Raw genomic sequence first — 14,542 nt, 5'->3', positions numbered from 1 at the left:
GATTTTTCATTGTCTCTGCACTTCTTGCCCTGTGTGGTTGCCACAGTGACCCTAATGAGTCACTGGTGGCAGCTTTAACATTACTTCCTTTTTGTGTGTGTGAGTAAATTCAGTGCGCTGCTGGTCTTTATTATCTTTGATCTTTTTGTGTTTGTTTGAAGGAGGAAATCTGATTGGATAATAAAGATAGATACCCGAATCTGAACACAGACGTGTGATAAAAGAGCTCAAAAATACTAAAAGTATCCAAGAAAATAAGCAGCTTTATTCTAAAAATAAGAGTCAGCTTTATTATGACACAGAACGACATTTCTGCTCTATCTGCAGTGTTTTAATAGAAAATCCAGACTTGGAGCTAATCTGAGATAAACCTGTGTAGCACTGCAGGGCCGTCAGCGTCGTCATTAAACACGCCAACGCGGGCTCTCGTACATCATGGATGTAAATAATTAAACGCGTGCGCCCGCGGTGCTCACGCTCAGCTCCAATCCTGTGAATAAATGTGGCTTCATGCACGGAGGAGCCGGATAATATCCCGTCTGATATCCAATCAGGAATCAAAACTCCTGTCGTCGTTTCAGAGGAAATAAACGTTTTCTGGCTCAGGACAAATAAAGTATAAATCTGTGTTTGATCAGTCGGGGCTGCAGCTGGAGGAGACTCTACGTCTCGCCTCCAAGATGCTTCCATCTGAAAGGCGCAGATTAAGCCTCAGAAGTCCGACAGCGACCCAAACTTCCAAAAACTAAACGCGATTCTGAATTTTAACAAGATAAGTCAAATCTCAGCTGACCTTTGACCCGGCATCACAGGACTTTATCAGGAAAGATGAGCTGCGGAAGAAACAAACATGAAAAAGATTCATTTTATTTTATTCCAACCCAACAGAAACAGGAATTTATTTTATTTCTCATCTGTTTATTTTGAGATTATCTCTGAATTTACCGACGTCGAGGAGGTTTTAGGAGGTAAAAACCTCGTTTGCATTTAAATGACGCCTAAAGGGAAGAATCACTCTTTCAAAATAAAAGATCTGCTGCCAAATTTCTAAAAGTTCAATCAAGCGCTGTTTTTTTAAAGTATTCCTCAAATTTTACTCCTGAACACATCTTTTTAAATTTAGATTTTTTTTCCTAAATTAAACACCTGAAAAATAAATCACCTGGGTGAAACTTTCAGCCAATCACGGAGCAGCATCTGTCTGCTGCACACCTGCAGGTTTTTTGTTTTCAACAAAGCTTCAATGTTGTGGCTCCAGCTTGTTAGATGTGTCCGCAGGTAGGAGACAGGTGTGTGTGTGTGTGTGTGGGGGGGGGGGGGGGCACAGGTGAGTTAACCCAGCTGTGAGACGCTGAGAGAACCTGGGAAGGTAAACCAAAGAGGGGTTAAACATCTCCCAGTAAAATGCACCACAGGGCGAGAAAAAGGTAAACAAGCAGGAAAAATAAACATTCATGAGGAATCATTTATTTTTATTTACATTGCAGCTGAACAGGTTCAATCTGGTTATTATGAAGTCATCATGTTCATTTGTAATTTACTTTTAGCCAGAAGCAAAATTATTACATTTAAAAAATATATCTTTTATAAAAAAAATACATTGCTGCTGAATTTGGAGCCTTTAAGCTGCTAAACTATTTATAAAAGGACATTTTAAGTGTTTTGTTGTAAAAGTTTTAAACTGAATCATTTTCATCTCAATGCTGTAAATTCCTGAACGGCCTCAGTTCAGAGAAATGGAGAACATTTAACTAAGGATTAATGTGCTAACAGCTAGAACCATGTTGTCTCCCAAAGCTCACAGACGCTTTTATTTTACGAATCTTTACATCAGAGTCAGTTTCACATTAAAGTTATTTACATGAAATTCTGCGTAAACATCAAAAGCAGAATTTTTCTCTTAAATGCATCCAGGAGTCGAATCAAACCAAAATGAACCTGATGAAAGAGTGAAGGTTTCTAAAACTAATTTACAGAATAAAACATTTAAACTTCTCCCAGTTTTGAAGCAAACAGGGATTTTAACACATTTTTACCTCACACTCGACCTCGAGTGCATCACACGTTTGTTTTAGATGCTGCTCATATTTAAATTAGTAAAGAAAATGTATTTCTGAAACCAGAAGGCTGGGATGTGGGTCAGCTGACTAGCCGTTAGCTCATCAATCCCAAAGAAAGTACATTTCTTTGAACATTTACACAAAAATGCTTCTAAATGGTAAAAATCCATTAAACAAACAGAAATAATAAACGTTTCTTTTAAGGACTAAATGCTTTTATTCTGACGGGTTTCAGCTTATTGACCAGATTAAGGCCAGGAGGCAGCCATGTTTTTACTAATCTGATTTAACCAGCAGGCAGAGTTAGGAAGTGTGTTGTTGTCCCTACAAACGCTCATAAACACATAAAAATATATATTTCTATTATTTTCTCATTTAAGTTACATCTCAACTATTATTTTTGGAGTTTTTTCCGTTTTCGTGCTTCACAAACCCAAACGCCGGCTTTTACAACATTTCCAGCAGAAATTCTGAGAAAAAGAGCCGTAGGAGATCAGGGAAGCAGCGCGGGATTAGAAACAAAAGCAGGTCCTGGAATTCCATAAACGTGTGTGTGTGTGTGTGTGTGTGTGTGTGTGTACATTCAGGTGAAGTCAGAATCGCAGGTCAGTAGTGTGAAGTGTCTGTTAGAGGATGCCAGAACCAACGGGACGGCCCCGTAACAGAATTCCGGTCAGATCGGGAGCTCTGATTTTAGTTTAATAAGGAGAAATCTTCCCAAATCCCACAGAAGTGCTCCCAAATATCCGACCGTCATCCCAGCTGCCGACGCACCTCCTGGGATTTCATTCACCTTCAAGCATCAAACAGAAGTCTGAGGTAAGCAAACGGAGCCTAAATGGGTCGGAGCGCCGAGGAAGACGTCTGAGGAAGTTTATCCGGTTTGGGAACGTGTCATTAATCTTCCCGTGGTCGGCAGCGAGACGGCGCTAAAAGATTTCATCAGGTGTCCTCGTCCTGAACTCCCCGCTGCAGCAGTCCTAGTGAAGCCTGAGCAGGGACGTTTGATGGCAGCCTGAGAGGGACAGAGGACGTCCTTCTGTCCTCCGGATGCAGATCAAACGGGATTCCAGGATTTTAGGGCCAGTTTCCCGTGTTATGACTCAAAATGAAAACATGAAGGGGTGAAAACGGAGCGTTGATGACCCGATGGGCGTGTCCCCATCAGCGACAGCCGCAGTGGAAGTCGGCGTTTGGGTCCGTCAGGATCTTCTTCCTGTCCACGTGGAGACAGTCTATGTGGAACCAGGCGTCGCAGACGTCACACTGGATCCACTGGACCGTGTCCTGCTGGGGCAGCCGGCACCGCGGGGCCGCACACTGATCCACCGTCCCGACCGACGTCGCCTCATCTTCATCCTCGTCATCGTCCTCTTCTGACGAGGAGGACGAGGAGGAGCCGGAGGAGGAGGAGGCCGAGGAGGTGGAAGAGGACGAGGAAGAGGATGGAGAAGGCAGTGAGGGCCGTGGAGGGAGGGGGTGCTTCCTGGGGCGACCTCGTCGTTTCCTAAAAAAACAAAACATAAAATGTGTTTAATGAATACAGGAAAGAACCAGATTATGCTCAGATTTAATCTGATTGAGATTATTTTGGTTTTAAACGTGACAGAAGATCAGAATCAGACAGGAAGTCCCGTTTTTTTTAAATTACGACACGTTTAGTTTCAGAGACAAGAAACTTCTATCGTCTTAGAGCTGGGCGTACGGAGGCCTGACAGTGCCACTATTAAAAATCTAATGCCTTAAATAATTAGTCATCTCATAAATTATAGACATGCACTTAAAATAATTTGAATATATTTTTTCATTTATAAAATTTGCAGTTATCCTTCGGAGAAAGGCAAAACTAATCGATCCCAGATAACCAAATCAGTCAACCCTGGGATTATTAAAATGGCGCTAATCTCTACACTCACGATGAGCCAATTACAGCTCTGCTACGACCAAAGTTATATTTTATTAAGTCACAAGCTTTTAAAAAAAAAAGAATAATTTTCAGACAAAAGCAATCAACTCAATGAGATCAGCGTTGGCCCCGCCCACTGCAATTAGATTTATTTCCTGGCCAAATCATTTAACCCTCCCGCTGCCCTCATGGGTGTGAACCTGCGAGGAAAGATGGTTTAGCCCTTGAGGTCCACGTGGCAGGGGTGAGGAGTGAGCACCACCTCAATGCTTAATGGTCAACTTTCCTCGCGGGGTCACCCGTAAAGACAGTGGGAGGGTTCATCAATAACTTATGTGTTCATTAATGAAACGTCGAGTTAAATAATTATGTTTTAAAATCACTTTGATGTTTTTTATAGCAGCAGAACAAACTCTCCCGGACGGCTTACGTTGCTTGGTGATGGAATCGGCTGAACTGGACCCGCCCTCTTTCTTCTGTCCGGATCCGCATCGTGGGCGACGCCAGGTTGTAGTTCTCGCCTCCCACCACCAGGGGGGAGAAGACCGGCGAGCTGTTGGCCCGCCGCCTGCCCCTCTGCGCAGTCGGTGAAGCGTTGGCAGATTTCTGTTGGCGGAACGCGGAGATGTTTCCGTGCAGCACCGTTTTGACTCGCCGGTTCACCTCCACTTCCTGTTTGTGAGGAACCACGTTGGGGAAGGAGGTCTGGAGGAGCTGCTGGTTCAGTCTGCTGTTGGTCATGGCGCCGTGGAAGCTGCCGATGGTGCGGATCCCCACGGGGAAAGGCTTGGTCGCCAGCGGCCGGCGGATGTCGCTGTGGAGCTTCGGCTGCAGCGGAGGAGGAGGAGGGGAGCTGAAACCTTCAGACTCGGACTTGTAGAGCCTCCTCCTTTTTTTCGGCCTCGACCTCGTTTCGTCCTCCATGGCTCCGCCCACAGCTGAGCAAAACCAAAGAAATGGTTAGAATCAGCTCAGGAACAATTACTTTCCTGCGAAGATCAGCTGATCTTTACCTTCCCGATCCTTAGGCTCGTCCGAGCTGTCGTCCTCCAGCAGGACCGTGTGCGCCGACTTCCTCCTGCTCCTGGGGGCGGCCTGCAGCGGCTTGGCCGGCGGCGCCGAGGCCTCAGAGGAGAACGAGGGAGGAGCAGAGGAAGGGATGAGCGAGGTGAAGCTCACAGGAGAGGAGGAAGAGGAGGTTCCCGGGTCGGAGGCGGCCCCCTCCTGGCTGCGGTTCCTCTGGAAGGTCCAGGCGCTGCCCTTCATCTTGCTCAGGCTGCCGATGGAGTTCAGGATGACCGTGGCCCGGTTGATGGACATCTTGGAGAGGTCCAGGTTAGCGGTGACTTTACGGTCCAGGTTGGTTCTGATCCGGTTCTGTAAGTCGGAAGAAAAGGTCCCTGCCTAGGAGACCAGATAAAATATCATCAAAAACGATGGAAATTTGGCCCGACTCAGACTTTGTGTTTAAAGATCATTTTGTTTGTTTTAGGGTTTTAATTTTAACGTTTTAATATTTTAAAAACCTTCAGATTTAACATTTATTCAAACTAAATATTGAATTTCTTCGTATTTCTACGAGGTTCAGATTATCCTAACCTTTCTTGGTGTAAACAACCATAAATTAATCTCTCACGCCTTTTCAGCAAACCTGAACGTTTAAAAGTAAAGAAGAAAATTAAGATTCTGAAAAATAATTATTTAAAAAAAAGTTTGAAATTGATTTTTTTTCAATCGGGAAAGTGTGTATAAAAAATCCAAATAATAAATTTGAAGAGATAAAAAATAAAAAATGTAAAGAAATAAATGAAGAAAATGTCATTAAATAAAGGAGGAAACGCACTTTAGTTGTTTAATGAATAATCCCAACAAGATGTTTCAGTTCTTTAAATGTGTCCAAAAACTAAAAGAATCATTGAAAGTATTAAAGGGACTTTACGGAGTTTTGAATTTTTATGTTCGTGATTGCCCCCTCAGGCCAAAAGCGTAATGGCAGCTTCAAAAGTAGGCTCGCGCACGAGGCACGCATGGTCTACGTGCACACTCCTTAATGAAAATAACAGCTGAGACAGTCCCGTGTGTGTGTGTGTGTGTGTGTGTGTGTGTGTGTGTGTGTGTGTGTGTGTGTGTGTGTGTGTGTGTATGTGTGTGTATGTGTGTGTGTGTGTGTGTGGCCCGGAGGACAGAGGACAGGAGAACACGCAGCTAATTAATTAAATAATTTGGTTCTGTAGCTTTCTCTTCAGCAGAGCCGGCAAAGGTTTATGATGGGTCAGTCCTCCTGCATGCTCAGATCATTCCCTTCCCTTGCTTGAAAAATTGTTCCAAAATGAAAGTTGAACCCACATCTTTTTTATCCGTGAATTCAATGTCGTTCGGCGAGTCTCAAATAAAAATTTGGGCGGTTTATTATTGTAAAAAATATACCATTAATGTAAAAAAGAAACTCTAAATGAACTATGTTCACATCCAGAATCGAACCCAGGGTCTTCTGCATGAGAGTCAGACATCTTACTAGGTGAGCTACACTCTAGTAACATTCACAGTATCTGTAACGTTTATATCCTTGATGACAGCTGAAACAACGTCAATCCAAAGAACGGTTCGGAGTGAAAATGGCTATTTTGTTGCTAATTAGCAGGAAATATCTAGAAGAAAGTTCTACAGAAAGTAGCTAAGGGTCCTCAGAAATGTAGCTAGCTTTGTCACTAGGCGTTAGGAACAGCGACAAAGTGGCACTGCCTCTCTCTCTGCTGCTAAAGCTACGGATAGCAAATGCTACGGGCGATGCCTGAGCGTGAACGCGCATGAAGCAGCCTGCTCGACCCGAGCATCTCTCTTTTTCTGTGATTTTACAGAAAAACAGGCAATCACAGTAAAAATGCCAGGGCTCATTCTACAGGACCAGGGCATTGCAGGAGAATGTATGAAGAAGACATTTATTATTTCTATACATGTTTTGGCTGTCACACGTCCATAATGCCCCTTTAAAACAGATTTCATTAGAGAAATTTTGTATTCATGAAAGTTTTTGAATACAGAATTCCGACTTTCTCAGAAATCAAAAGTCAGAATTTTGGCCCTAATCCTCTTCCGTAGCTCGGGTGGCTTCTGGATGAACTTTAGACACATTAAATACAAAATAATCCCTGAAAATCGTCTAAAAGATAAACTACAATAAAATCAGTCTCTTACTTTAGGAATGGTGATGGCATCAAAGTCCAGAGGACGAACTTTGACCTTCTGGAACAGGAAGTAGAACTCGGGGCTTCCAGGGGCCGAATGGCCCCCGAAGGTGAGCGTGTCCCCGTCTGAGAGTTCCCACAGGACGCCCGGCTGGAGACGCACGTCGTTCACCCACGTTCCTGCAAACACAAACGTTTCACCACAAACTCCTGCTGAGTTTTCCTCTCATGATAAAAACGATTTCCAGACTCCTAATGAGGCAGACGAGCGGCGGGAAGTTCCTGAAGAGCAACCCGCAGCGGGAGCGTGACTCGAGGACACGAAGATGTTTTAATATCCAAACATCTAAAACAATCAGCGACTGTTAACAGAATAAAGAGCTGGGAGGCTTCAAGACAATCAAACGGCTGAAGGAACGCAGGAGGAATACCAAAGCACAAGTCCAGAGGCAAGGAGGGAATTCTGGGAAACGGAGTGTGAAATTACTGGAAAAATGACACAATAAAGGTTCAGATTCATCAGAGTGTCGGGTTTAATGTTGTGAGACGGAACAAGAACAGCAGCGACGTTCTGATTGGATCCATGAAGACCTGCTGGGTTTAGTTTTTATTCAAGCCGAGACGGACGCCTGAAACGGGAAATTCTGTCGTTTTCATCGTTTGTAGAAAAAGTATAAATATTTCAGAATCTGGTTTCTACATCTGCCTGAAATACGGCTGCGCTTTATGAGGATCTGGGATTTCAGTGGATTTTCTTCTGTAATCAATCAACATTTCAGTTTCAAATGTGGTGAAATAAAAAAATATCAAATCCAAAATTTTTGTCTTCACAAAAAAAAGGTAATTTAGGATATCAAACATTTTATAAATGCCCTAAATTCTTCAATTTAACCTTAATATTTTCTCATATTTGTTCATTTATTAAAGAGCAAGTCACCCCACTGATAAACTATATAAATGTGTGTCTAATCGTGCTGCAGACACGTGTCGTCAACAGTTTTGCCCTTTAGTGGATTTTAGTAAAAAATTTTATTTTCTGCCTAAAACTGTCAGTGTTGAGCCGTTGTCGGGTAAAAACTCTGCACTGCATTTGAATTTAAATCTGCCATCGCTATTGGCTAAGAGGTATGCTAGAATGTTAGCTGGTACCATATGATGTCACAATGTCGTTGTGAGCCTGTGTGTGTGTGTGTTTGTTAGCGGCTCCGCCTTCTCGGTCTGTTAGGCAACAGCATTTGTTACATTTTTCAAACAGGAAGTGGGAGTGGAGTAAGACTCTGGAAGGGGGTGACTTGCTCTTTAAAGTATTTAACCCCCAGCAGGTCCCTGAGGTCCAGTGACCAAAGCCTACTGGTTGTGCAGCACCAGGCTAAAGGTCAAAGGTGACAGATCATCTGCTGCTGTGGCCCCCAGACTCTGGACCTCTCTCCCCCTGAGCCTGAGATCAGTGGACTCAGTGGTCTCCTTTAAAAAGCAGCTGAAGACTCACTTGTTCAAGCTGGCTTTTGTATGACCTTCTTCACCTCTCTCTCTTTATTCTGCTCTCCCCACCTATTCCACCTTCCTCAGGATCCACTGACTTCCCTCTTTCCTGTTCACTCTCTCTCTTTCTTAACATGTTTTATCACAATTGTCTATTTTTGCTCATTTTAAATACATTTTTAACCATTTTCTAAATGATTTTTATCTTGAGGCGCTATAGAAATGATATTTTCTTCTTCTTCACCCATTTAAAGCATCAGCTGTTTTTTCAGATTCTTTATGAAAACTTTTGGTTTTACGAATAAAAGCGACAACTTTAAACACGTTTAAATGAAAGCGTGAATCTTTTTATAAAACGCGTCACAAATTTATCGTTTTATCTCATTTATAAACCGAATCTTCGATTACGCAGAAAAGTTTATTTTACGTCTCTAAACCGATGAGTCCACCTCCTGACGTCATACTAAACGCGACCCCGCGTGGAAAAGCGGGTTAAGAGAAAGGGTGGATAGAAATTTTAAGTGCAGCAGAATAAACGAGTCTTATTTTAATAACTCGGATTTCACACAGCAACCGTTGATCAACTCTTATGTTTTGATGCTTTAAAGACAAAGATGGCCGCGGACATTGTGGTGATAAAGGAAAATGAAATTATTCAACAAAAACAGATCTGTGAGAAATGGTTCACGTCCCAAAATATGTTAAAATATCAGTTTTCTGCCTCATTTATTTATAAAAAACAACCTTTATTTACTTTTAAATATTCCAGCTGTGTCTAATAAAATGGCTCAAAACGAGTAATAAATGAATAATTCAGTGAACTGTGAACTGTTTTTCTACATGCTGACCTCTATTATAGTTAAGACTCTTTCAATAAATGAAGTAAATGTTACTTTTCTGTAGTTTTTCTGCAGGTTTATTAAAGTAATTTGATATTTTTTAAGCACGAGTGTATTTTTCCCTGTGATTATGGTATAACCTGCGGAGGTATTTCCCTTCCTCTCCCACGGTGACTATACAGGTGTGTGTGCACGTCTCATCCTGCCTTTGCAGGTGTGTTTTGTGTCTGTGGCTCCGCCCCCCTCTCACCATGACTGCTCCTGTCTTCAAGGTGAACCTTCCAGCCCTCCTCCTGCTGCTGCAGCTGCTCTCCCTCCGCTCCACTGGCCTCCTTCTCGGCGTGCAGCTCGGCGTGGATGCGCGACACCGACGCCGACTCCAGCGTCACGTCGCACAGCTCCGACGCTCGACCCAGACGGAACACAGAGTGGTTCCGCGCAGGTCGGAATGTGTACAGGTCCCTCGCCGAGTCGCCCGACGACAACCCGATCCGAAGCAGCTGGAAGCACGGCTGTGCACCACACAGCATGGCTGTGGATTATCTGGGGCCCCCTCTCTCCCTCGCCTCGAGGCCACCCCCGATCTGTGTCAGGCCCTGCTTACAGCAGGCTGCGTTCCATTTCCGTAAAGACTCGGAGCTAAACCAGACTGAACGCGTGTGAGCAGGTCGAGCTGAGAGCCGACATGAAAGCTGTCAGACTGTAGGAGAGGTCACAGGCAGGTGGAGCAGCTTCCACCAGCAGGTGTTTGCATTAGTGTGGCGAGCTGCTGCTGCTCTGCTGTGAATACATGAATGAGTAATGAGGACTTGGCTCTGCGGATGAGACAGTGAGGAGTGAAAATGAGCTCCGGCTCTACTTTATGAGCCCCGACTCAAACGGACTGAATCCCCCCGCTGAGTGGAGACGATAAAGCTGCGAGTTCAAACATAAAGAGCAGCTGGGACGTGGACGGCAGGTGTGTCACAGCTCTGCAAACACGAGACGGAGCTGTAAAAACAACAGCTGTAAGCAAATCCGCCTGCAGCCAAACATTTAAGAATTCCGGGTTTGGAGAAAGATGCCAAAGAAAGTCTTGTTGTGTTTGTTTGAGGGAGGAAATCTGATTAAAATCCAGCTGATTCAAACCAAATAGGAAGTAACAGCTGCTGATCTGCAAGAAAACAAAAATAAAATCACTTATAATAAAGAAAAGGTGGATTTTTATTCATATTCATTCATCCATAAATGCATTATTTATCTGACACGTTCTAATACATCTGAGCCCATTAATGGGACCGTGATGAGCACTTAACAAACACTTAAAGGTGTAAATGTAAGCAGAAAAAACATCTTTACATCATTTTGGTCTCTGAAACGCGCATCGTGCTTCATGGGATCCAGACACCAGCGGCATGAACCACATGAAGAGAAAACGTTGCCCCTGCCTCTGAAACTGCATTTATCTTTGACTTCTGAACATGTTAGGCTCGGTTCGGACGCATTAGCAGCAAAAGCAGCTAATCTGAGGAGTGAAGTCTCCTCTAAGCTTTCTGATCGTCGCTGGTTCCTGGTGGGGCAGAATGAAAGTCAGAGCAGGACTTACAACAATGACACGACACCGACTTCCTGTGAATCATTCCTCTAAAAAGAGTCGTTCCGCTCGTCCGCGAACGGATTTTCCTCCCGAACTCCGACTCGGACGAACTTATTGGTATTTATTTCCTATTATATATAAATGTGTCGCCATTGTTCGACTGCTGCGAGCAGCTTTTCTTCTTTCCTCCCAGGAGGAAGTCCTTTGAAATTTGGCGCGCCAGTTGTGGGGCTTCCGTGCGCGAGAATCTGCGTCACTTCCTGCTTCCTGCTGATTGGCGGAGAGTCTGGGCGGCTTCAGCGGGAATAGGAAAACTGTCATGGCGACGGCTGTGTAGTCACTTATAGATATTTATCCTTCTTTATTTTGTAGACAAACCTCTTGTAATATAAAAGAGTTTAATCATATTTATAGTCTCTTTATTTTATTACTCCTGTTAATTTAATTTATAATGGGTTTTTTTCTGGTGAAAGTGGATTTATCTCAAATAATCTACTGGACAATTTTAGGAACGTTTCAGAAAGTAATCTGTAGATGGACATTATGACATCACCTACTCAGTGGAACGATGGTGAATGGATAAGAATAAGCTTTAGTGTCCACCCGTCCCAATAATCTCCACCTATTCTCATCTGCTACTGCGACTCAAACTACACAAATAATGCATAAATAAATAAGCATTCATTCATTCATCTGTCCTGGGTTAATCACACTGACACCTTTAATCAGTGGGAAGCTCCGCCTACCTATGTCCGGACCAGAACCTCCGGACATAAGAACAGCTTCTTTCCATCTGCCGTTAGACTTGTGAATAGATTATAAACACACAACCATGCTGGTCTTCTGTACTCGACACAACGTCACGTTATCGGCCATGTTACCATTACCTGAAAGTTTTATTCTAGTTTTTTTATTATATTTTATTCTATTTTTAATCTTATTATTCATGTTATATGTAGCACATTAGTACCGAAGCAAGGTCCTAGTTTGTGAATTGTTTGTTCACTGACAATGGCAATAAACCTTTTCTGATTCTGATTCTAACGTGAAGCCAACGTGGAAGTGACAGAAATTGCTGTTCCATCCTCATCCACTAGGGGCTGGCATCAGAAAGGAGCAACTTCCCGTACTGATGGACTAAGGTGGAGTGAGACATGATGAATGATGATGATGTGTGTGTGTGTGTGTGTGGAATGTTATTCAGAACCAGCGGATCCGGATGCGGAGTGGGAGTGAATGTTTCGCTCTAAGCTTTAGTCGGAGGTTTATAACACACATGAAATGCCATCTGTCGGTCTACGTACCCCAGGGGAAACCTCCGTTAGATCCAGAATGTCGAGGTCCTCGTGGACCCTCTTTGGAACTGCCGGTAGAAAAGCAGCTTCCAGGTCAAGACAGGTTATCACTGGCGTCTCCGAGACCCTGAAGGGGTCGTGAGGTTCAGTTTTTATTCTGAAGGAACCGTTGCGGTCAGGTGTAACTTGCAACAGATTTTATCCAGCTTGTCGAGGTTCTTTTGGCTGAAGAGGAAGTCCGGATGGCCGGTCCGAGACTTCTCTAGAACGCTTGAACTAAAGAAAAGGTGGCGTGGGATAGTTTTTATATTGTTATATTTTGGTTTACTGGCGAATCAGAATTTGACATGCAAAAGAGGGTTTATACAAACACCACAGAAAACCACGCCTCGCCTCAGAAACAAAGGTTCTGATTGGATCAGACAAAAGGAAATGTGTCGTGTGACTTTAGCATTACGTGTCATCAGTGTCTAGTGCAAATGTCCAAGATTGTAATATCAAGTAAAATACTACTGATCACAGGATTATAAACAATATCAAGTAATAATATCGTCATTTCACAAAATGATTGAACATTGGGCTCACTTTATTATTGGTAATAACAAAGTTGTTGATTATGAATTCATCAGAATAGTTCTTGTCTTCGCTTGCAGGTAACAGATGTGAAGCAGTTCAGATGAGCAGAGTGCATGAAAGACCTTGGCCACTATCTCATGTAGATTAGCCTGTCAGAGACTTTATGTCTCTGCTCGAACAGACGCAGCAGATCATGACCTTTAGGTCGTAAACAGGACATTCATGACGCTACACATTTAATTTTAAAAATCTTCTTTCTTCTGTGAGCAAGACTTAGATAAAAGGGGTGCTCTGTGAGGGACCTTGGAAAGAACAGGATGTCAATGTTATGATTTCGTTATCTCTGTCAGAGCTGCAGGCTCTGAGCTCCGGCTGGTGTGAGGAAGGCAGGCTGATTTAAAGGGAACGCGTGCAGTCTCGCGTCTCCTTTTTGACCAGATGTTGAACGGTCAAACAGTACCTAAACTGACCATCGCTGGACGTTACACAGCCTTGTTAAAACAATTAAGTTTGATTGGTCAAGTTTATCGTCATGACAACTCTGAATGTTTTAACGTAATTTTACCTGTTAATGAGCCATCATCATTGCTAATGCTAGCAGCCTGCCCCCCCGCTTGCCTCAGTGAAGGCCTCAGCCTTGGGCTCCCATTCAAAGTGTTACCTGCCAACCTCCGTTAGCTTCGGTAGCTCCAGGTTAGCTCATTTAGCTTGTAGCTAAATCGGCTCAGACTTTGATGGGTGTTGATCATCTGCCTCCAACCTCACAGCCCCGCTCTCAGCTCCATTTTTTTTTTCCAGGAGTGATGAGAAGCGTGATGCGGCCAAGTAGGCAGTGGAAGACACCTATGGGCTTCAGTTCAGCTCTTCAGAAACCTACGGGTGATGGAGCAGAGGGTCTGTCCATTATTTATAGTCTATGGCAGGGGTGTTCAATTCCATGCCTGGAGGGCCGGCCTCCAGAACATTTTAATGCTGCTTCAACACACCTGACTTCAATCAGCAGGTAATTAACAGACTTCTGCAGAGCCTGATGAGCTGCTGCAGGTGATTCACCCACTGAAAGTTTGGTGGAGCAGTGAGACCACTAAAACATGCTGGATACCAACCTCTAGGCCTGGAACAGAACTCCTGGTGTATGGGGTTAACCTCAGCCCGATTAAAGATGGCCGCCACAGCTATTTGACTCTAGCTTGTTCTAAATGGATAAAACCGGTTTGTGGTGTAGACGATCGAGTGACACGACACAAATTCTGTTTGTGTAAGAGCTCGTATTTATGAGCGATCACGCTAAACATTACCTTCAAGATTTCATCAAAGAGCTGTAAATCAGTATCAGATGGTCCAGATATTCTCCGTTTATAAAATCATAAACATGTTTCCCCACGACACCACTAGCTGCTTTATGAACAGCTGCATCACGTCCAGAGGTGCCATCAGCAGTTCTGTATGGGGTGCCATTTGTAAAGTCAAACAGTCATAATCTAACAGCAATATTTTTGGTTATTTAGCATATCATAAGAGAAAAAATTGGGAGTTCACTTTTTCAGTCATATTTTCACCATTATTCAGACATTTATAAATGTTAAAGTTTCCAAATATATATTTAGTTAGCAAGCTAAATAT

General features: G+C 43.4%; 1 protein-coding gene across 1 annotated transcript; it reads right to left on the bottom strand.

Annotated features, from left to right (window-relative positions):
* Positions 1-1,451: 1,451 nt before the first annotated feature.
* Positions 1,452-11,278, bottom strand: tcf19l (transcription factor 19 (SC1), like). The gene is made up of 6 exons (XM_015974031.3): positions 11,058-11,278; positions 9,723-10,625; positions 7,162-7,331; positions 4,980-5,370; positions 4,397-4,904; positions 1,452-3,567 (listed from the first exon to the last, which is right to left on the bottom strand). The coding sequence occupies exons 2-6, from the start codon at positions 10,000-10,002 to the stop codon at positions 3,225-3,227; spliced, it is 1,692 nt and encodes a 563-aa protein (XP_015829517.1). The 5' UTR covers positions 10,003-10,625; positions 11,058-11,278; the 3' UTR covers positions 1,452-3,224.
* Positions 11,279-14,542: the final 3,264 nt, after the last annotated feature.

Source organism: Nothobranchius furzeri, chromosome 19 (genome assembly GCF_043380555.1).
Source record: "Nothobranchius furzeri strain GRZ-AD chromosome 19, NfurGRZ-RIMD1, whole genome shotgun sequence".
Classification (NCBI taxonomy): domain Eukaryota; kingdom Metazoa; phylum Chordata; class Actinopteri; order Cyprinodontiformes; family Nothobranchiidae; genus Nothobranchius; species Nothobranchius furzeri.
This window is presented reverse-complemented; position numbering and strand designations above follow the sequence as displayed.

Coding starts and splice junctions, on each gene's coding strand:
- tcf19l (XM_015974031.3), bottom strand. CDS start 10,002: ATGCTGTGTGGTGCACAGCCGTGCTTCCAGCTGCTTCGGATCGGGTTG. Junction 5,371..7,161: donor ATGCCATCACCATTCCTAAA/GTAAGAGACTGA, acceptor CTGGTCTCCTAG/GCAGGGACCTTTTCTTCCGA. Junction 4,905..4,979: donor CGAGCCTAAGGATCGGGAAG/GTAAAGATCAGC, acceptor GGTTTTGCTCAG/CTGTGGGCGGAGCCATGGAG.